Here is a 22,298-nt window from a genome sequence, read left to right on the forward strand (position 1 = left end):
GCAATCCAAAGAAAAACAGAATTAAGACAAGAAAACATTTTACGAGCATTCTGGAGGTTTTAGACACTGCAGTAAGGCAACAAATTATAACAAGTTCAATAAGTAATCACAACACCAATGTTTCTTCAGTTGCCAGGCACTATCTTACGTTTATTTGGGGAGATGAGAAAACTGGGCACAGAGAGATTCAGTAACTTGCCCAAAGTCACACAGCTTTTAGGGGACAAAGCTAGAGTTTGAATCCAAGTGATCTGGTCCCAGGATATGTGCTTTTTATAGGTTAAGAGATAGTATCTCTCGGTTGTTAGAAAAGTTACCACTACTTGGAGATGACATAATCACATATTTCTTATAAAAATCCAAAAGAGTCAAGTTTTTTTTTTTTTAAAGACTATTAGAACTGACAGGTCAGTAAGATGTCCACATAAAAGACAAACATGCCAAGATCACTGGTTTTCTTTATTCTACCAGGACAGAACCTCCAGTGCAGTGCCCAGCACCCTGACTGGGACACGGTGGCTTCCTGATAGCTATTTGTTGAAAGATGACTCTACAGGGAGTAAGCCATTGTTTGAAGATGGCAAATTAGGTCAGCGATGCCGCTGGATTTCTCTGAGGGGTCCATGGAAGGACTTCCCTCCAGCCTCCAGCTGGTCCCCCTCCAGCACGTGCTCTCAGGGCTCTCCCCAGGGTCCTTGCAACACCTCCTTCAAACCAGCCAGGCCCCTCCCTGTCCCACCTCAGCCTGACACCTGGGTGGGGTCACTGCTGGAAAAGGAGAGGGAGGGGACGTTCAAGTCAGCCCTCTCTTAATCCAGCAGGCTAGTTGCCCTCCCTTTCTCCAACCAATGCTCCGAGTGTTCCAGGGCTGTTGGCCATGCATGGAGGGCTCAGATCTGCCCCATAGCCTGTGTTCACAGAGAACCAGACAGAGGGCCATCATGAAAGCTAACACAGGACAAGTACCACCCGCATGCCCCACTGGCAATGGTGTGATGTATCACTCAAGCCAGGATACTTTCGAGACCGAAAGAGGGACGCTCTTAACAGCTACCCTCAGACAACAAGCACTGTCTGGATGGGTCCAGGCAAACTGGGTTGCATGGCTACTCTCGCCACCCTTCTGCAGCACAAACACTGGTACGGAGGCTGGGAGATGAGAGAGGGAGAGGCAGAACCCGGGAGCGACCTCGGATCTCTGCCTCCAGGCTCTCCGCGCTGGTGGCCTCTTCGCCTCCGGCCCACATAATCTGCCAAGCGCCCATATATCAGGAATCGAGTCAGGTCAGCTTGGACCCTTAGGACCCGTGGACTTCTGGGGGTGTTTGCAGACCACTCACAAGGCTGGGCTGGTGGAAGACCAAAGAGGGGAGGGGGTCAGGGAGGGGCAGGGCCCAGGCGGTGCCTCAGGGGTTTTATTCTAAAGCTACAGAATGACTTGACCTGGTTCTGTCTCCAAAAGGACACTCTGGCCACTGTGTGGACATTGGATTGGGGGAGGGGGGCAGAGGGTGGGGGGATGGGACTGGAAGCAGGCAGTGCAGTTAGGAAGGGCTGCCAACTCTAGGTGATGATAGAGGCTTGGGAAGAGAGGGGGGGCCAGGACAAGGGAAGAAGCAAGTGGATTCGGGGGGCATTCTGAATGGTACAATGGAGGGGCTATAGGATGGGGTGGGGGAAGGGAAGAGGAAGGAAGGAGAAAGGAGCGATCCCTAGGTTGTTGGCCATGTAACCTGGTGGATGGGGATACCATTTACTGGGATGGGGAAGAACAGAGAGGAATATATTTGGAGGAGAAATCCAGAATTTTCCTTTGGCCATGTCAAGTCCGAGATGCTTTTGAGATATCTTGGGGGGGGGGTGTCTAGAGATTTGGAATATCAGCTGCTGTTGCTCTTTTGCTGAAAATTCTTCAAATGTCCCCTGTGGCTACAATCCAAGCTCCATTAGATGGGGGCCCCAGATGCCGCACGTCCTGCTTGAGTCCCTGACTGCCTTTTGCCTCCGCCCCCTGCCCCAGCCCCCCGTCCTTCACCAGCACCTGACATCTGGTCCGCTGGACCAGTCCTCTGGGCCTTTGCACCTGTTCCTCCTCTGTTTGCCATACCTTCTGTCCCCTCCTCCTTCCAGAACAGCTCCAGACCAGGGCAGGGGACGCCTTGTCTGTGCCTCTGTGACATCCTGCATCCTGCTTCTCCTGGCAGAGGGTGAGCCGGGGACGGCCCCTCTGTGCGGTGCCTGCACCCCCCAAGGGGGGGCCGCTGGGAGTCGGTTCTATACTAGAAGGAGGAACCTGGAAACCTCAGTCAGCCAGAGCGGATGGATTCAGACAGGCTTCACTTCTCCCCGCCTCCCTGTGTGACTCGATATTCACAGAGTAAACAGGGTCAAAGGGGAATGTTTCAACCACTTCAGGAAATAAGCAGCTTCCCAACACCCTCAATTATTTTGGAAACACCTGCTCACATATAATTAATGTGCCAATTAAAGTGATTATTATCACCATTAAAGCAGGTCCCCCAAGAACCACCACTTGACAACACTTGTTTAGATTCACTTGCGTTCCTCCTCAGCCTGCAAAATAATATTAATAATAATAATAGGATAAAAACTCCATTTCTTGAAGAAGAGTCTGCAGTTCAGACTTGCCGCTACACCAGGCTGCCTGCCTCCGTCACGAACGGGGCTCCCGAGGGCGAAGCGCCACGATTCAAAGACCCTGCCACGGACGGGACCACCAAACACTCTCCCACACTCGCCACAGGCACCTGGGCAGCCGCCCCGCATGAGCGGAGAGCACGGGGGATGGGCGCAGGTCTGGTCCCCTCCACCTGTTGGCTCTGTGTGCGACTGCATCATCTCTGCGGGGAGAAGCTGCTCTCCCTGGGGTCCCCCTTCCAGGGTGACGCCCCTGCGTGGCTCTGCAGACATGTCCCGGCTGTGTCATGAGGATAGCCACAAGCAGCCAGGTCCAGACATCTCCAGCCCACTCCACTCACCTGGCCGGCCCTCTTCCCCAGGAGGAGGCTCGGAGCTTCCCCAAGGGGGATCCCAATGATTCCCTGGCCGGGCAGCTCTGTGGACCAGCCTGGGAGCCAGGAGGGCCAGGTTGTGGGGGAAGTCAGACAGTTGGCGGACAAACTCGCTCCACCCTCCTGTCCTCAAGGCTGGGGGCCGGTTACCTAACCTCTTGGATGCTCGGTGTCCTTGGCTGTAGAGTGGACAAGACTACCGGCATCCAGTGGTTTCCATGAGAATTCAATGAGGTGACCAAGGACAGCCCTGACACGCCTTGCCCTGTACCCCAGGGATGGCATTAACGGCGATGATTATGGGGAAGAGACAGGCTCCCCAGGCTACGGGGCTCAGCCCTTCTGAGAGTCCAGCCCTGGGATTGCCTGTCACTGGCGGGGGTGCACCCCCAGGATGGCACTGATGGCCTTTGGTGGTGCCTCTCTGAAAGTGTGGCTCTTGAAGTCAGGCAGCCGGGTTCAAAGAGAGATGGGCCACTCCCCCACAGCACAACGGCGCCTCACCTCGGGATCCCAGGCTCCAAAATGGGAACAATTGTGTTCGGGTAGCAGGGCCCATTCTTCCTCCCCAGCGGGCCGCCCTCTTCCTCCCCCAAGGCTCTCGGAGTCTCATTCCGGGGGCATGGGGAGACCAGCCTGGAGAGGAGGCAGGGGCCACAGCTCCCAGCGACAGCAGGGATCCCGGTTTCCATCGTGAGAACGATGGGGACACTGCCCTGATGTTTTGCGGGCAGGGCGATGCGGACTGCGGGGTGCTGGACATGACCTTGGCTGCAGAGTGGTCTTCCGGATCCGGTCTTCCCCTCTTCCTGGTTCCCAGGCATCTGCTGCTTCAGCCGCTTTGAAGACTCACTCAAGGGTGGGGCGTCCACACGTGTGTGACTCTCGGGACAGCCACAACCCACCCCTCTCCTGGGAATCTAGAAGTTTCCATAAACCTGGTGTCCCACACTGGGTGTGTGGCCTCGCCAGGCTGGGTGAATGCTCCATTCCCTGCCTTGTCATGATGTCCTTGCTGGGCAGCTGGACTGGATACAGCATAGAACTCTAGAGCTGAAACGGACAGCGTCATCCTGCCCTGCGCTCACTTGGACCAGGAGGCCAGAAATCCCTGTCTGTTGCATTTTTGACCCGTGGCTATTCTAACATTTGCTTAGAGCCTTCCAAGGTTGGGCGATCTCTCCAGTCCCCAAGACACCCCATCCCTTGTTGACAAGCTCTCATTGTGAGAATACGTGTTATCTCATCAGCTAAGAGTTTACTTCTGCGTCCCTCAGAACCACATAAGCCCTTCATTCATTCACTCACTCATGAATTCATTCATTCTCTAGGTATGTGCCTGGCCACCGGGACAAACAGGGTACCTGGTCCTTATCAACAGAGGTTACATTCCAGGAGAAAGACAATCCACGGTTATAATTAGTCGCCCCTTCGTGAACTCTCAGCTAGCAGACACCATGCCTCTTTGGGGGGCAGTTACCACAATTTCAAAGTTTTTCTTTGATCACCTTTCATGGAATACCCATTTCCCCAGATCACTGCAAGTGCCGTACAAACAAGGCCGTGCTGTTATGTTGTTCCTACACAGTGCTCTGTTCCCAGCGCTTAGCACACTGTGGATGCTTCAGAAACACCTGTCTTGGAAATGAGCACGTGAGTCCAGGGTGCTGGGTCAGGAGGTAGACTTCTGAGTGTTCTTAGACTGTTAAGAGAATCTAACTCAGCCTGGTCGCAGTGGTTGAATGGGGAAGATGCTAGAAGGGGAAAATGAATGGGGCAGGGGGAGGTCTCTGGGAATGACCTTGTAGCTGACCTTGGCGAGCAAGTGGAGTCTGCCAGCTGGAGCAGGTAGAGGATGATGGCAGTGCATGCATCAGCACGTTCCAGGAATAGCAAACAGGCCGTAAGATGGGAGTGGTGGGCCCATTTGGGAACATGGTAGGAAGCGTTGCTGCAGAAATCAGCCAACGGAGCTTGAATCATGAAGGACCTCGTATCCTGGACCTATGACCTTGAACATGGTCCTTAAGGTGATGGAAGCTCTTGCGAAGGGTGGGGTGAGAGGTGGGAGAGCAGTCATGGTATTATCAGTGATCAGCTGTGTGGTTTGGAAAAGTGCCAGGCTCTGCCTTTCTGCAACGGGGCGACTGTCTGAATGCCCGTGGGCATCTCTGAGTGCCCTGGTAAGAAGGCACAGTCACCCTGAGCATGACACACCCCACCAGGAGAAGGTGGGCCGAGGAGGAGAAGGAGGGACTCGGAGGGGAGGAGGAACCTGGGCTGGTGTTTCTCGGAAACATCCCTCATTTCAGCCACCTTACTTTCTATCCCAGGCGTGCTGGAGTGCGAGTTCACCTTTAATCCTCTGCGACAAGTTAAGTCAGCCCCTTGTCACTTAAACCCAGCAGGGCTAAGTCAGGCCAAGGTTGCTGGAAACCGCACTCTGGGCTCAATATAGCTCCCGGAGTCCACTGGCTCAGAGCTTCTGCACTTCTGATGAGGAGCGCCCAAGCCTCACTCTGGGAGCGCACAGTGCCAGCCGCCTCCCCAGCTTAGCGTCCTCTGGAGGAAGGAGGGAGGCTGGGTGCAAGGTGGGAAAGAGACAGCACATTCCACACACACCACACACACCAACCCACACACACCTTATTTTCCTGATGAAGATCCTGAGGCTCCGAGAGAGAAACTGGTTCGCTCAAGGTCACACAGCAGGATGTCTGGCCCCAGACCCCTGCTGTTCTCTCTTCTGTGCACTTGTGAGGACGAACTCCCAGGACTGAGCTAAGTCATCAAAACGTCTTCTCAGTCCTGTATGAAAGCCTCCCGGCAGAGAAACGGTCTCATTGCCAATATCAGAAACTTGATCTTAATTCTCCAAAGAGGATGGATTTCTCTGCTCAAAACACCCCCCCCCCCCGCCCACCTTGTGCCAGGGAGAACGGTGACATATTGCCAAAGCCTTTCCTCCCCCCCCCCCCCCCCGCCACTTCTGTTCTCCCTCTTCCATCCAAGGGCGTCTGTGCACACATCCAGACTGACTGTCCTGCGGTGTCCGGGCTGAGTCCAACCGCCCAACGTTCTTCCCATGTGAGGCTGTCTACAGCACAGTCTTCCCACCAGGTCCCTGGAGAGCTCACAGGCCACAGGCTCTTTAACTCAGCCTTGCAGCCCCTTGGTCTCCTAGATCCATGCTGAGTGTGGTCCCGGGTGACCCAAGGGTGGAGACCCCGCATGTTTCATTCTCTCGAGCACCTGGACACCTGCTCTTCTGGGGCTTTTCAGGGGGACATCACAGACCCCTCTGAGAATACTTGGCCCCTTCTCTCCCCAACCAGAACCACGTACAACATTTTGGGCATACTTTCTGGGGTCCAGAAGCTTATTAAACTACTCCAGAGGGATCCAAAGATCCCATGTAAGGACCATGGCCCCAGGCTTGGCCAGCACCATGGCATGTACTGGAGAAATAGATAAATAAAACTCAGCGGCAGACACAAAAACGAGATGCGTAACTAGGATACAGGTGACACGTCTCTAATGGAAGTCTGTACAAAGTGCTAAGGAACTTGCGGGAGCTCCAGCTTGGTGAAGGACGTCTGGCCAGGCGCACAGAGAGGATTTAGTAAGCTAAGCGAAGCCTTTGTCCCCTGCTCTGTGGGTGAAGGAAGCAGCTTGTCTGCAGGGCATCTCCTCTGTTTCCCAAATCCCTGTAAGATGCTTGGGAGAGGGCGATCAAGCCCGTTGGCTAGATGAGAAAACGGATCTTTACAACGTGCTAAAGCCTGGCGGGCCTGGAATCTCTCCCCTGGGGGCAGGGCATCCACCTGGCTCTTTCAGTCTCCGCCCTGAGTACCGTGCTCTGCATGGAGCAGAGCCTCAGGGAGGTTGTCGGATGGTAGAGCTGGGATCTCTCCTCCAAATACCGCATGCACTGCAGAGTTACTCTGGGATCCCCAAACTCTCCGGGCAGCCACTTTCCCATTCTCCAGGAGGAGAGCAAGGCTGCCGCCAGGTCTGGGCTGCAAGGCTGGACAAGTTCGGAATAGACAGTGTAGCTGGTAGCTTATGAAAGACGTACACACGGAGAGGGACCCAACAGAAGAAACGGAGTCTTATTCTTATGTTACGGCAAAGGTTTGTCCGGAAGATCAAGGTCAAATTCCCTGAACAGCTGAAACCTCAAGGTCACCCCGCTGCTAGCCTCTGCGTAGCCTTCAGCTCCCGTGCCTCCTTCAGCCTCCTCATCCCAAGGAGGCTGCTCTTGTCCAGGTCCCCAGTGGGCTCCATGTGTCTCGTCCTAAGTCTTGTCGCAGCACTGGACACAGCTGGCTCTTCTCCCTTGGGACTGAAACCCCCATGCACTTGGCTTTTGTCAAACCTGCCAGCTGCTCCTTTTTAGCCTCTCCCCTGGTCTACTTTTCTATCTCTAAATTTTGAGTGCTCTAGGGGCCAGCACTGGGTGCTCTTCTCCCCCGCCTCCCCCCGTCCTCCTGCCCAGGCCCACCAGCCCTATTTGAGGCCCCCAGGTATAAATCTCCAGTCCTGATCTCAATCCAGAACCTCCGACTTGTGGCCTCAGCGGCTGCTCTGACAGCCCCATCCCCATGTCTTAGAGGCCCTGGGAACTTAACCCAGGCGACGGGGAATCCCTGCCAGCACTCTCCTCCCCTCGTCCTCCCAATCTCAGGAAATAGCACCCTCCTCCACATCTAGCTCCTGGAGCCCAAAAGCCAGGAGTCACCCTCAATCCTTCTTTCCTTCCTTCCGTCAGAACATGAGCAAGACCGTTAGAGGCCACCTGCAGGTCACCACAGGACTTCTTTCCTTCCCACCAACTCCAAGGCCACCATCCTAGCTCTTACCCTAGCCACTGCCACCCCTTGCCTGTTACTGCTGGATCAACCTCCATGCGGTCCCTCTGACTCCAGTCTTGCCCTCCACTCCATCCCCTCCACTCCACCCTCTACCCACAAGTGACCTTTTAATAAAGTGAACCAGATCCAAAGCTGCCCTTGAAATAACTCCAGACCCTGTGCCCTGGAACACCAGGCCTGGCAGGAAGGGTCCTGCTTGTCTGTCTGTCTCGCCTCATCTCTGAGCTCCCTACAACTGGCTGCCTTCCAGCCCCGCAGGTGGACTTCCTTTCTGTTCTTTGAACATGCGAAGCTTGTTCCCAGAACAGCTCCTCTGCAATGTGCTCCTCTCTCTCCTTGGAATGTTCTACCTCCTTCCCCCGCAAGACAGATTCCTTGTTGCCTTTGAGGTCTCAGCTTAAACGAGTCTTTTCCTGACCACTCAATCCCTTTCCATCCCACCAGACTATTTCAAGTCTATGCACTGCTCTTACCTTTGTCTGGTATTTTTCCTGCTTGTTTCTCTTTTTACCTCCTCTCCCAAGCTCAGCTACAGGAGCTCAGGATCTTGGTGTCCTGTTCCCTGATGCACAGCCAGTGCCTAGAACCACCCTGCTCAGTAACTCCATGCTGGATCAATTAATCTTGGCCGAGCGAATGGAGCAGCCAACTTCCATCAGTTTCCCAGGCACCAGAACATGGTCCCTCGTTGGGCCAGGTGCATTAGGGTCACCTGGGAACTGGTTCAAAGTAAAATGAACTCAGGCCCCAAATCTCAGCCAATGGCATATTTTTACAGGTCCCTCTGGAAATTCTACGGAGCGGCTGGAGTGGACCACTCCTGACCCTTTACCGCCAAACCATTAAAGACCAGGGATTGGGGCTGCAATAACTGCAATTCACACTCTGACCTCTAGGGGGAGCATCCGGGTTTCTCCACCACTCCACCCCCAGAAGGAGGAGCCCTATGAAAAGGGTCTGGGTTGGATTCAACCTGTTCCTGGGAGTGGAAGAAATAAGTGCAATGGAAGTAGCTTTGAAAATGTGTTCTTACTTCTTTATGTGTTATAATCAGCTGTCCTTTGGCAGGCCCTCTCCCTGGCACACTGTCCTTCCTCTTCTGTAACTGGGGTGGTGAGATGGGGCACGGGGCAGTCTTCATCAGAGAGAGCCTGCCCCTTTGGGAGGCTATGGGTGATGGAGAGAGTCCTGGACAAGGCAGCAGAGACCAGCTTGGCCCTGGTTCTGTGAAGAGTGTGTCTTGTCTTTCTTACTCCCTTCCTCCTGCAGATTTAGGAGCTGTTAGATCAGGATGCATGGGTCCAGGGGAGGTACAAGGAGCAGTCAGCCTGGGTCCAAGCCAGAGGGGGCCGAGAGGTGGTCCGACTCACTTCTCCAGGATGGAGACCTGGTCTCTACTCATCACCAAGAGTGTACCTGCCTTCTTGTCCTTGATGATATCATTGGACCATAATGTCCTCTTGTGATCATCACTTTCTATTTTGGTTTCAGACAACAAAACATTGTCAAGGACTTACACTAAAAGAGAGCCAATGCCAGTAAAACCATTTCAAAATAACTCTTTGCTTTGGGGAGAGAAGAGCTAAGATCCACTGACATGGCTTAGCTATGTGATGACATTTCCAAGAATTGAAATCCAGTTGAGTTCACCAGCGTAACCGCAAAGACACAAAGGATGTACCATTCTAAATGGTTGTCTCTCCCTGTCTGCTTTGGGACTGTAGGAGGGAGGATGGAATTCAAGGAATCTAACGATCCCTGGAGATCTTCCCAAAACATCTTCCACTTGAGTTTATAATTTCCTTTCCTCAACCTTAAGCCACCAAGAGACATGCTAGGACAATGGCCACCATTTTGAATAGGTGCCACAAGGAGTCAAGCCTTGGGTTTGTTGGCTGCAGACGTTATCTCTCAAAGCCTACAACGTAGGTGTTTTCATGCCTAATTCCACATGAGGATTCTAGAATACAGAAAGGTTAGGTCACTGCCCAGACACACACCCTGAACTCATATGCAAATATCCTGACGTCTCAGCCCCCTTATCCTTCCCAGCCTCATGGGCCAGACTGGCCACAGCCCTATCGCACAGGCACTGAGAAGAGCCCCTGGGCGGGAGCTCGCTCCAGCCAGGTAGCATCACGGAGAAGGCACCCATACCGTGAAACAAACACCCAGGCACATGCTCCCCACCAGGTGAAAGAAGCGAGATACAGGGGTCCTGAAAGCAGGGCATTATCACTGTGGCCCTCTATCTCTCCCCTCTCTATCTCCTTCCATGGCTCTCTTTTCTGTGGCCTTGTAACCTGGGCCCAGCGCAGTTCTCGGGAACAAATTGTGAAGGAAAAAGACAAAACAAAGGAAAGATGATAAAAATTGCCATGAAAGGTTAAGCTCCCATGATTCTCTGTGGCTGTTTAATGGATTTCTATGATATAAACAGACCTTTGGCTTTGCCTGCTGGGCAGGTGACCTCCAACTAAATGAGTTTAGACAGTATTCCTTAATAAGAAATGTTCCTATTTTTCCCACACTCCACCAAGCCCCCCGAGCATACAAAGACCCACTGTCCCCCGCAGACTGATGCTATCAGCTGCGCACACATGCCCCACCCAAAACACAAGTGGGCTACGTGACACGGTCTACATTTGTACCCATAGCTCCATCACTTGTTCACTTAACAAACACTTAACTGAGGTGACTCCGCACGAGGCATTATGGATACAGTGGGGGAAAGGTTCATCCTTGAACTTGAGATGTTCACCATTCAGTTGACAAAGAGGTGTTTTGACACAGAGTGGGAAGAGCTGGCGTGTAGGGGAATCATGGAGGAATCATGGAGGAGGGGAACGTCTAGAACTCTGCGGAAGTCAGGTAAGGCGACACGAGCTGAGACAGGATCTCTTTGGATAGCCTCAGTATCTTCATCTGAAGAGCCCATGTAACAGACCCGGGCTCACAATGTCAAGGCAAGAATCGAAGGCAGTTACATACCCAGTGCCTAGCACATAGTAAAGGCTCCATAATATTAGTCACCCAGATTCATATTTGTAGCATTACTGGATTAGTCCCCAGTTATAGATGCAACTGGATAGAAATGATTAAGTAAAGAATATTGTTAATCATTTGTTTTCTAGAACCAAGTCCTGACTTTAATGCTAGGGTAGTTTGCTTTTTAGGTGACCATCCCCTCCTGGCCAAGTATGGAATTGCACCCCTGCTCTATTAGCCTCTGCAGCGCTCTAGAGAAAAAGCATGAACCTGGGAAATTCAAATTGGGAGAGGAAGCCATACAATGGTAGAGAAAGCATGGGGAGATGGGAGGAGGGCTGAGAGGCATCCTGAGGGTGAACAGGGCTTTGACAGACAACTAGGATACCCAGGACCTCGGGTGCCTGTCAACCTTCTTGACATCTCTCCGTTTTCAAAAAAGTGTTCTGAGAATGATGATCGCCCTGCCTATCCCTCCCATGCCCCTCCCCCCAGTCTAATGATGGCAAATACAAACACACAATGAATACAATTCATTTTTCAGAACTTCACGTTAGAGTAAGTTTGCCTAGAAAACTGGCTCCACGAGCAGTCACCTTTATTCCCTTGCCAGGAAAGCACAGAATATTCCAGAGGCCTCTGAAAAAATTGCAAATATCTATAGCACATTGTCCAATAGAACGTACTGTGATGACGGAAATGTTCCATACTTACCCCGTCCAACATCGTAGCCACCAACCGCATGTGGCTAGTGAGCTCTTGAAATATGGCTAGCCTGGCTAAAGACATGGATTTTTAATTTAATTTGATCCGATTTAATTCAATTTAAATTTAAATAGCCAATGTGACTAGTAGTGGCTGCCATATTGAACAGCACAGACACAGAGTCTCCTAATTGCAGATGCTTTCTTGAGTCTATTCTATAGTTTTGGCATTTTCTTCTACAAACTGGGCAGACTCTGGGGCAAAGTGCCCAAGGTGCAGGGCCTGGCCACCTCCTCCCTTCCTTCCCCTTACCCCACTCCTAAGACAACCACATGGTGAGACCTTCCCAAATGCTCAGCCAGAGGTCTTGTTAACCCCAAGGGAGTGATCCCTTTTGCTTCAAACAATTTCACCAGCTCTGCCAATCTACCCAAAGAATCCAATCCATTCATTACACTGCTGAAAGCTCAGGATGATTCCATTGCTAAGATAATGTCTTTAGGACCAGAGGGGAGGCTGCTGGGCTTTACACGTCTTGGGCCATTTTGTACCCACTGGGCTGAGCGGGCAGTGGCGGCCTCCCCACAATGCCCTGCTTTTCCCTTCTAAAGAGATTGGAGACACAGCCCTGGCTGGGTCTGTGTAATCTATTCATTTCCTTCCAAGCCGGGCTCTGTAAGCTCATTCACGGAGGATGGGCAAAGGAAGCTGGGAAGCGAACAGACGTACAGAAAACAAACAGTGCTGGACAGCTCCCTGTTTGGGGGGGGCAGCTGCAGGGAGTTGGAGGTGGGAGAATGGAGATGCAGAGGCTCGACTGGTGGGGAGGGGGTTCTGGCCAGAGGAGAGTGGGGCCCCCATTGCTGCATCTCCCACATCCTCTGGAAACCGGGCCCCGCCTCCACAAGGAGCCTTGGCTCCTGCAGCCCCCATCTTGGTAAGCTCTTATCTCTCTCCATTCAGCTGGCTCCTTGGGAAAAGAGGCGGTGGGTGGGGGAAGGCCAGAGTGGCAGCCAGCAGAGAGAGAACTGGCAGCATGGGGACACTTCCTTGGAGTCTCCCCCCGGCCTCTGCCCCCACCCGCACCAGCACAGACAGGGCACGCGAGGTTCCCCTGGTCCCAAGGAGACTTCCAAGTCAGCTGAGCCTGCTCCCTCAATCCAGCTACAGAATCACAAGGGCCCAAACATTTGGCTCCAGTGGGCGATTTGCATGTGATTTGCATACATCTGCATACCCCCCTCCCCACTCCAGAGGCACGCAGTCAAAGGATGTGAAATGAAGTAAAATAAATTAATTAGTGCAGCCTACCATAGCCCAGTACACAGGGCCTGACACCGTAAGAGATGCAACTGATGTTTAAGGCAATCAACGTGATGGCAGGCTAGGGTGGAGAGAGACGGGGTGGGGGGATTGTGATGGGGGAGCCTCAGCATCGGGGGTACAGATGGGGAGGAAGAGTCCATGTCTGGACTGAAAGCTGGGCGTCTTTGTCCTGCCCCGGCCTTCTCCCTCATCGTCGGGGGATGCAGGGTGGAGCCCTGTGTTCTGGTTTTGTACACCTGGGCCTGCCGCTGGCACTCCCCCCACCCTGGCGGCCCCCTCCGCAGGCAGATTTTCAAAATTTCATTTCAAACCAGAATGGGGACCGTTGCTTTAAGGGCTGGCAAGGCAATGAGATGTCCACTGGTAGTTCCCTGTCTGCTAGCCTTGCCCCCATCGACTGTTCCCATTGGGTCTCTGGATTCCTCTTTGCCAGCTGGGTGGGTCTTCTGCTTCCCTTCATTCCGATCCCATCTAGGGATGGTGGAGAGAGAGACAGTCCCTTCGTTAGCAGTGAGCTGCAGATAATTTAGCCCGGTCCTTCTGCCAGGTGCTAATGAGATGCTCGCAGTGTGTGTCAGCCAAGTAGCTCCCGTATCATGTAAATACGCCTCTTAGTGATTCAGTTCATGGCACTGTTTAGCGTATGCCTTGACTTTCTCTAGGCCTGTTGATCTACCCAGGATGGCAATCTCATCTAACGCTGGGGCCCTGCGGGGTGCTCAATGTCAGGTTCACACCTGTGGGGCCCAGGCTGCCGGGAGAGCTTAGGTAGGCTTGGTGGGGTTGGGGGGGGGGCGATCCTAGAGGCAATTTCAGGTGGGAGGGGCTACAGTGCTAAGATAGAGAACAATGATTTTGGTTAAAAGGAGCCCAAGTCACAGCCAACAAACCAGCAAATGAGGAATCAAAGAGCAAGAAGGCGAGAAGGACCGGTAAGGACAGGAGGGTACGAACAAGGCTAGAGCGAGAGCGAGGAGACCCAGGAGCGCAGATCTGGGTCAGGGCATTGAATGGTGGCAAAGGGATGATCCCCAGTGGGATCTGCTAACGCGGGTTTCCAAGCTCCACCCCGTGTATGCAGGAGTAGGGTGAAGGAGCAAAGGAACCAGTTCTAGAAGCCTGGTCGTCAAACTGCCCATGCCCCACTCCCCTGCACTCCGCACTCTGCACCCCGCACCTGCTCGCTCCATCTGCTCCATCCCGAGCCCTTCCACTCAACTGTGTCATCTACGGGTTTCATCTGCAGAAAGGGCAATGCAGCAGACAGAGGTTAGACAAGTGTTGTTTTAGCTCGGGGGTTGGCAAACCATGGCCGTTGGACCACATCACCTTACGGCCTGTTTCTGCAGAGCCCATGAACCAAGAATGGTCTTTTACTTCTTTGAATGGTTGAAAATATAAAAAAGGAGAGTATTTTGTGACATATAAAAATGATACGAAATTCAAGTCTCAAGTCCATGAATAAAGATTTATTGGAACCCTGCCATGGCCTCCCGTTGACACATTGTCTGTGGCTGTTTTCATACTAGAGCAGCAGAGCCGAGTTGTCACGACACAGACCATACGGTCCCCAGAGAGGAAAATATTTACTATCCGGACCTCACCGACACGTGTTGCCAAACCCTGTTTTAGAGCACGGGAAGGAAGTTCTCTGCCCGGCCCGTTCCCAAGAGGGCGGCATCTTGCTTTGTGTGGACCTGAGCAGGGCATGGCAAGAATGTCAGTTTCAACTGGACCTTCTCCTGAACCCCGCCAGCCCCGACTACCTTGTGGCCAAGGGATACCAGGCTGGGGTGCCCGGTTCAGACACATGAAGGTTCCCATCAGTGGTTGAAAAGTCCAACACTTGCATCCTATACCCATAGCTGGTCCTCCTGTTGCCAATAGCTGGGCCCTGGACAGGTGGGCAGCCCTCCTCAGACCCAGCTCAGGGTGCCAGGCACCAGGACAGTCCTACATGTCATCAAGTTAGAAGGCGGACTATGTCTGTAATTGGTTTTAAGAAAGCAGGACGCCGTCACCCAGAGCCTCATGCCTGAAATTCCAGCTTTCGTTGTTCCTTACTTGTTACACAGTAAACCAGGGCCCACAGGGTGCTCACACTCGGTATCGCTGGGGTTTCCTGAGCACGGGGACACATTCGGGACACCAAGGAGGCCAGAAAGAGAGAGATCCTGAGGACAGAGGAGAAGCCTGAACAAAGCAGTCTCGGAGAAGGGTTTGGGAAGAGGGCAGAGGACCCCACAGATCTGGGACCGAGGACACGGCCAAGCCTGCGGAAGACTCCAGAGGGACTCTGGGGACTCTGCCTTCAGCCCTGGCTGCGGCGCGGAAGGGAGAGCTGCGGCGACTTACCCGGTACCACACGATCTCACGCATGCGACCATCCGTCTTGAAGTTACACTTCAAGGTCACGGCGTCACCAGCCACCACGGGTGGGAGAGGCTCAATGTTGACAGTCAGGTAGCCTAGGAGAAAAAGGAGAAGGGAGGTGAGGGCATGGGAGGAGCAGAAGGGCCAGGCTGACCGGGCAGGGCGGGAGAGAGCTAGCACCGCTGTTTGTGGGGGAGGGTGCTGTTCGCCCCGGAGCCCGTGGGATCGGTCCCCGCGCCTGAACACCTCTCACCACTCTCTTCTTCCCTCTCATCAACAACTCCACCCTAAGAACCTCCCTGGTCCTTGCGGGTCCGTCCAGTCCCAAAACACTTTTTCTTGGCATCAATTTTCCCTTCAAACTACCTGCTGGCAGCTGGAGAAAATGCCTCCATGTGGTTCTACAAGACGTCCCAGAGAAACGGTCCTGTGGTCAAACAATATAGCTCCTTCCTTCTCCCCTTTTATGGAGTCTTGATTCAAATTAGCCAGCGAAGCCCCACAGGAAATGACATTGTTGAAATGCATCTAACCTAGGATTTCTCTTAGCCATCCCTGATGGCTTGTCACCATCCTGTGCCGCCAGGATGCCATGGAACCCACATCGGGTAACGGTGTTCTAGGTGCCCAGACCCCTCCATCCCGAGCCTTGTAACCAAATTACGGCTGGTGAAGGGGAAGAGCTCCCCGAGGAGCTCTCCTAATCTCCCGTGTCACATACCGTGCCACCTAAGGGGAGAGGTAGTTCCCCCCGAGGCCACGGTGGCAAAGGGATGACAATGAGCTCACAGCCTTGGAAGGAGTCCACATCCCAGCAAGCCCCAGATGCTGTGTCTCGCCCCCAGTTGCCCCTGGTGGCCACCCCCTGGGGCACACTCCTGTCCCCACACCCAAGTCCAGCTTGGAGAGGCCTCTGACCCTCTCTGCTGCCTCCCACAGCCCCATCCCGGAGGGCCAGGCTCACTCCAGCTCGGGAGGGGACCTCATTCTTGGGCTGATCGTCCAGGCCTCTCTGATTGGCTTCCCGCCGGCTGATGTCCATCCATTGATCTAATGGATCAATCCAGTCCGATTGTCTTAATGAGAAAACTAGCCAGAATGGTTTTGGGGATTTCAATTGTGCAAGCAACCTGAACGGATCGAGCCCAGGGCCCTGACCCCTGCCTGGAGAGTAATGGTTACAACACTCCGGGGTGGGGGGGCGGGGGGCGAACCAAGAATCGAGCTCTACAGGATCAATCTGGAAGCTGGAGTCAGAATCGACTTGTGTGGTACCAGGCTTCAGGTCCCAACAGGCCAGGGTGAGGGGTAAGGCAGGGGTTCACCTCCAGGGAGCCTCAACAGAGCCTGCATGGTCCTTGAGAGCAGGGACTGGAACCAGCTGGAAGGACCAATTCTGTCCCCTCCTTTCATCATTCATTTAGCCCCCAAGTTTGCTCCCACCTGCTGTGAGAAGGGCCATGATCCGGGAAGCAGGATGGTCCCAGCTTTGCTCTGTCCTCTAGGCAGGCACAGTTCGGAGGCAGATTCACGACCTGGTCACCCTCAGTGGGCAGGTCAAGGTGGGGGGCTATGGAAGGGGAGGGAAACCTTTCCAGTCTGGACCATCGGGGAAGTCCCCAAGCCCAGCTGGGTCCCCAACCATGACAAACATCCCACTGTCCTCAGTGGGATGAAGCCCAATGACCAAGACGACCCTGGGCAAGCCAGTCCTCAGCAGGAAATAGTAATAACCGGTCACATTTCCATGGGACCTACTCTGAGGCAGGCCCTGGGTTAAACCACTCATTTACCTGTCCTGACAACCCCAGGAGAGAGGAACCAGTGTTATTCCCACTTTCCATGGGGAAACAGAGAGGCAGATTAACCCACCAAGGTCACACGCTGTAAGTGACAGAGCTGGGACAGATGCCCGACCTTCTGTTCCATTCTGACCACTAGGCTCTGTATAGCCTGTCTCCTGATGGAGAGGGAGGGGAAGGGCTGGCAGACACTTCACATCCAACCCCAGGGAGGAGGCAGGGTGTTTCTGGGGGGCTGTGGCAGAAGTCCAGTACCTGATCCTGTCTGTGGCCATTCCCAGCCCTGGGCGGACCTCCGGGCTCACCTGTTCAGTGGGGCTGCCCTCCCTGAGGGTCTCACCTTCGAAGCTGCAAGCCAGATGGCCGAAGAGCTCAAGACCAGAGAGGGGCTCCCTCCCACTGGAAGGAGGTGGGAAGCACACATTCTCAGTTGGGTAAATCTTGCAGCCAGCCTACGGTGGGTGCTGATGGCACATGCGTGTGAGGCGGGCTGGGGCAGGGAAGGACGGAGGTGCCAGCTTGCAGGGTCCCCATTTGTTGGCAAACCAGGGGGGAATTACAGGTGGGAAGCCGGTGAAGACCGGGGGGGACAGCTGAAGCTCTGGTAACTGCTGGTTGGGTTAGGGGCCCCACAAAGTGAGGCAGAAGGTCCCGGACACAGGACTCAGAGGCGTGCAGGGTGAGAGCAGTGCAGAGCCCCCGGCATTGCAGGAATGGGGGGCAGGGGCACATGGGACCCCTGAAGAGGAGATTTAGGAGGGAGCATGAGTGTGGTGCTTCTGATGCCTTAAGCCTGGGAGCTTCTAATAGATGTTTCAGGCAACGAGATTTCTATTACCAACACAGCACAGAACAAAATTAAGCATGCTCGCCACCCCCACCCCCATGACTCCTCTCCTTCCAGCTTTCTGTCCTGCCTTCATTCGTGAGAAAATATTTATTGGGAATCTAGGCAGTCCCAGGCACTCCTCCAGGCACAAAAGATGCAACAGGCAAATCCTACCCTTAAGGAGCTGACGTTCCAGAAGAGGGGACAACAGTCAAATGTGTAAATGATGGGAAATATGGCAGGTGGGGACAAATGCCATGAAGAAAGTAAACCAGGGCAGAGCATCAGGAGCCCCGGAGCAGGGGCTGCTCTGGACTGAGTGGCCCAGGAGGCCTCTCTGAGGGGGCCAGCCTAAAGGCAAGTGTGAGCCATGCAGGTATCTAGGGGAAAAGCCTTCCGGATGGAGAACAGCAACATGGGCAAAGCCCTGAAGCTGGAACGTGCTCAGGGTCCTCCCTCAGTTTGGGCCAGGGTGGTAGGACATTTTTTCATAACACTGTACACTCTGGATCCTGTCTGATTCAGCATCTTGCAGGAGGAGAACCAGGGTCGGGGGTGAAGGCAGGGTACAAAGCTGAGGGGGGCACTCAGCCCACCGCAGGCCCCTGAGTCCATGTGCCTCCCCTCCTCCTGGCCCTGCTCAATCCCTCGGAACACACACCAGGAACAGGCCCCTAACCCAAGGCAGAAGGGACTGTCTCTGCTTCCCGAGGTCCCCCTGCTCGGAGGATGGGGGCCAGGGTGAGAGCTCCCAGCCTAGCTGCCCCAGGGAGTAGAGGGAAGGGCTCCAGCCACCACACAGGGACTAAAATCTCCACCCCGGGCACGCCACATTCCAGCAGTCCCAGCGCCCCAGCTCCCGTTCAGTCACCAGCACTCCCAACAACCTGTGCGACACCGTGCTTGCTGCGTGTGTCACACTGGCGTGTAGCTGTCTGTTTGCACATCTGCCTCTCCTTCTGGAATGCGAGCTCCACTAATGTCAGCGGAGTATGAAAATGAGATTTGACAAGGACCGCTTTTGGAGCTCTCCTACGTGTAGGTGGTGTGGGCTCTCCCTCCCCCCCGCCGCCCCACTGGCCCACGAATGCTGCTGTCACCGAGCAGGAACGGTGAAGTTCAGGGTGTGGGTGCTTCCTATCCGAGGCCAGGACAAGCCTCAGGTGGTGCGTGATGCGTGGGCATGGCAGCCTCGGGTCTGGAGGGAGGATCACTAGGGGAGCAGGGGGGAGGCATGAGGGGAGGCAGGGGAGAGGCAGGCGACAAGGCAATTTTCTGATAGATGTACCAGGAGAGGATCCCGTCAGCGCCAATCAACACCTGGATCACAGGTGAGAAATCACCTTTGCAGACACAGTCACACACAGGAGAGGGGACGGCAAGGGTCCGCGGCCAAGGAGGTTTTTGCAAAAGAAAAACACATGGGAAGCTCTCCTTTAGGTCCGGCGAACATTTCTCCAGCTCCCGTTTCACTGAGTCCCATCACCTCCTGAACACTTCTCTGCAAGTTCCTCCCTCACTTCCTTTGCTTCCCCCACCCACGTGCCTCCAACAAATTTGAAGCCAGTTATCTGGCTCAAGTTTCTCGCTCTATTACGCGGCAGTGACCTGGGCAAGCTAGGTGGCCACCACGGGACTCAGTTTCCCCAGGTGCAATGCAGACATGGGAATAATCACAGCATAGTAAAGCCCTGCCCACATAGGGAGGCGCTCCTGACCAGGGTGAGCGGGCACCGTGCTTCCTGGCTTCCCAGACCTCCATTCCTTCCCACTTCCCACTGTCCAGCTGAGACATCTGGTCCTGGATAGAGGTGGGAAGAGTGACGTCGGACATCTGGAAGTTGGTCAAGGAGTAGGAGAGTCAGAGGCGGCCAGGGATCAGAGCCAGGAGACCGACATGTCATCCTTCCCTCAAGGCAGAGGACAGGAAACCCTAGAGAAGAGATTTGAGCAGGACTGAGGACCTGTCTCCTCCCCACCCTGCTTCTCGCTACTGCGCAAGTCTGGGCTGGTGGGAAGGAGCAGCTGAGCAGGCAGGGGTCTGGGGAGATGGGCTCATCCACCAGCCAGGAGGCGGTGAGCATAGTCAAAAGAGCCCAAGAAACCTGAGTTCTGGTCTCAGCTATGCTGCCAACCAGCTCTGGGACCTCAGGCAGGCTGTCGCTCTTTGGGCCTCAGTCTCCCTCTTCCGAAAATGAGGAATAAACTGGATTTTTAGGGCTTTCCAGCTCTAATCAATCCCATGTCAGATGGCAACTGAGCCCAAATCTTGCCCCCTTCCTTCCTGGTACGACTCAACCCCATTCCTCCAAGGAGTGAATTTCTCAATTAATCAGCCACCAGCTAAAGACGGAGCTCTGTCCTTCTCTGCATTAAATTTGCCACCCATTGGGACGCCTGGGTGGCTCAGTTGGTTAAGCGGCTGCCTTCGGCTCAGGTCATGATCCCGGCGTCCTGGGATCGAGTCCCACATCGGGCTCCTTGCTCCGCGGGGAGCCTGCTTCTCCCTCTCCCTCTGCCTCTGCCTACCACTCTGTCTGCCTGTGCTCGCTCGCTCTCTCTCTCTAACAAATAAATAAATTTAAAAAAAAAAAAAAAATTTGCCACCCATCAGCCTTTTGCATGAAAGCCCCCAAGCACGGTATCAAGAAGCAGGATCAGGAGTGGAGCCGGATTCATCTTAACTAAGCAGTTCATTATCCCGAATGGGGCCATCACTCTCCCCCTCTATCTCTGACAGCATTTACGCCACTCCTGTTAAGATACATTTAGCAAAATCACAGGCAATATTTAGGAACCAGGCGCCCACCCCGGACGAGCTGGTGACAAATAGCTCTTCTGTCCGGAAACCTGCCTTGTCATATCCCAGCGCCCCTTCTCTCCCTCTCCCCTTGTCCAGCTCAGAGGGCCAGCGAGGGCTGCCATGGGAGGGGTCCAGGCTTGCCTTGATGCAGTGAAAAGAGAGAGCAGTTATATTCAGGTTGACCAGATGTTTCTGTCTGTCCAGACTGACGGGTTTCCCGGGACAGGGACTTTCAGCAGCTCCAAACCAGAATGTCCCTGACAAACCAAAACAAGGTGGTCACTCTAGTTACAATTGCACCACGACCCGTGGATGGCCCTGGCACATTGCTGAAACCTCTCCACCTAGTTCAACAATAAGGGTGACCATACGTCCCTTGACCAACTCAAGGATGGCTAGAGTCAATGCCGACCTCCTCCCTGGTGCTTGACTCTGCACGGATTCAGCAGGCTTTGGTGGCTAAGGAAGTAATTTGTGGACTGGGGTCCGGCTTCGACTTCCTGCAACCATTCATGCCCTTCCAGCATCCTCTGCCAGCAGCCAGGCTGCTTCCTCTAGAACGCACACCCCTGGCTTTCTTAGGAGCCTTCAGAGCTTCCATTCGCTCCATGGGCAACGTCTTGAATCCTCTTGGGGACATCTGGTGCATGCCCAGCCCAAGCTCCCTGTCCAGCCCCCACTCCTCCTCACGAGCAGCCCCCCTCTCACAGCTGGGTCCTAGCACAGGTGGTCCCCCCAACCCGAACCCCCACTCTTGGCTTGGGAAACTGCCGTTCACCTGCAAAGATTAATGGAAATCTCACTTCCTCAGGAAGACTTTTCCTGACTCCCCAGGCTGCCACGGTCCCAACATACCCCTTCCTCCCTCCCACTTAGGACACAGAGAAGGGCTTGTGATGATTTCTTTGGCGACCATTGACCAGTAAGGAGGCCACGAGCTGGATCTAGATGCTGTGGTACTGATGGGCCCGGATCATGCCTAAATCAGAGTCTCTGTTGGACGAAAGCACAGATGGACTGTGCCCATGCCCTAGACTGTCCCATAGTTAGAGTGGGTGGTTTCCCAGGGGAACCCTTGTGCAAGCAACTCTTCCCTGTGGCCTTATGTGATGTCGCCCTGGCCAGGGCTCTCCACAGACTCAGGTGCCTTCTGCACCCGCTTCTCTGACCACGTCTACCTGGACTGCCTTTGGGTATCCAGGGAGTCTCCCCTGAGGGTCAGGCAGGAGAACTCCAACCAAAGGAGAAAATCAGCAGTGGGCGGTGGACCACCATAGAAGGATGTAAGACACACTGACTGGGTCAGCAGACAGACAGATAGAGTAAAGCAAAGACCATGGGCAGCACGAGCCATGAAGAGAGGCAACAGAATCCACAGGGAATGCCACTTGCTAAGCCACCATAGAGCAGGGCCCCCGAGCGGCAAACAGTGGGTGTCCACCCGAGCAAGGTGACTGCTGGAAGTGACAGGCTCAGTGGTCAGGGGACAGAGGCACTGCTGCATTCTGAACAGCATCCTGCTTCTCCTGGGAACACTGTGCAGAGCTGGCATCCGGTCTCCCTTGC

The 22,298-nt window shown here is 54.2% G+C and overlaps 1 protein-coding gene across 1 annotated transcript in view; it reads right to left on the reverse strand.

Annotated features, from left to right (window-relative positions):
* The window catches only part of IGSF21 (immunoglobin superfamily member 21), a gene marked incomplete at both ends in the record, with an annotated part of 234,315 nt that overhangs the window by 119,625 nt on the left and 92,392 nt on the right, over positions 1 to 22,298 (reverse strand). Inside the window, one exon of the mRNA XM_080801557.1 lies at positions 15,281 to 15,393. Coding sequence (XP_080657683.1) covers positions 15,281 to 15,393 — 113 coding nt within the window. The remainder of the gene's footprint in view (positions 1 to 15,280; positions 15,394 to 22,298) is intronic.

This window comes from Martes martes, assembly GCF_963455335.1.
Source record: "Martes martes genome assembly, chromosome: 4".
NCBI classification, from domain to species: Eukaryota; Metazoa; Chordata; class Mammalia; order Carnivora; family Mustelidae; genus Martes; species Martes martes.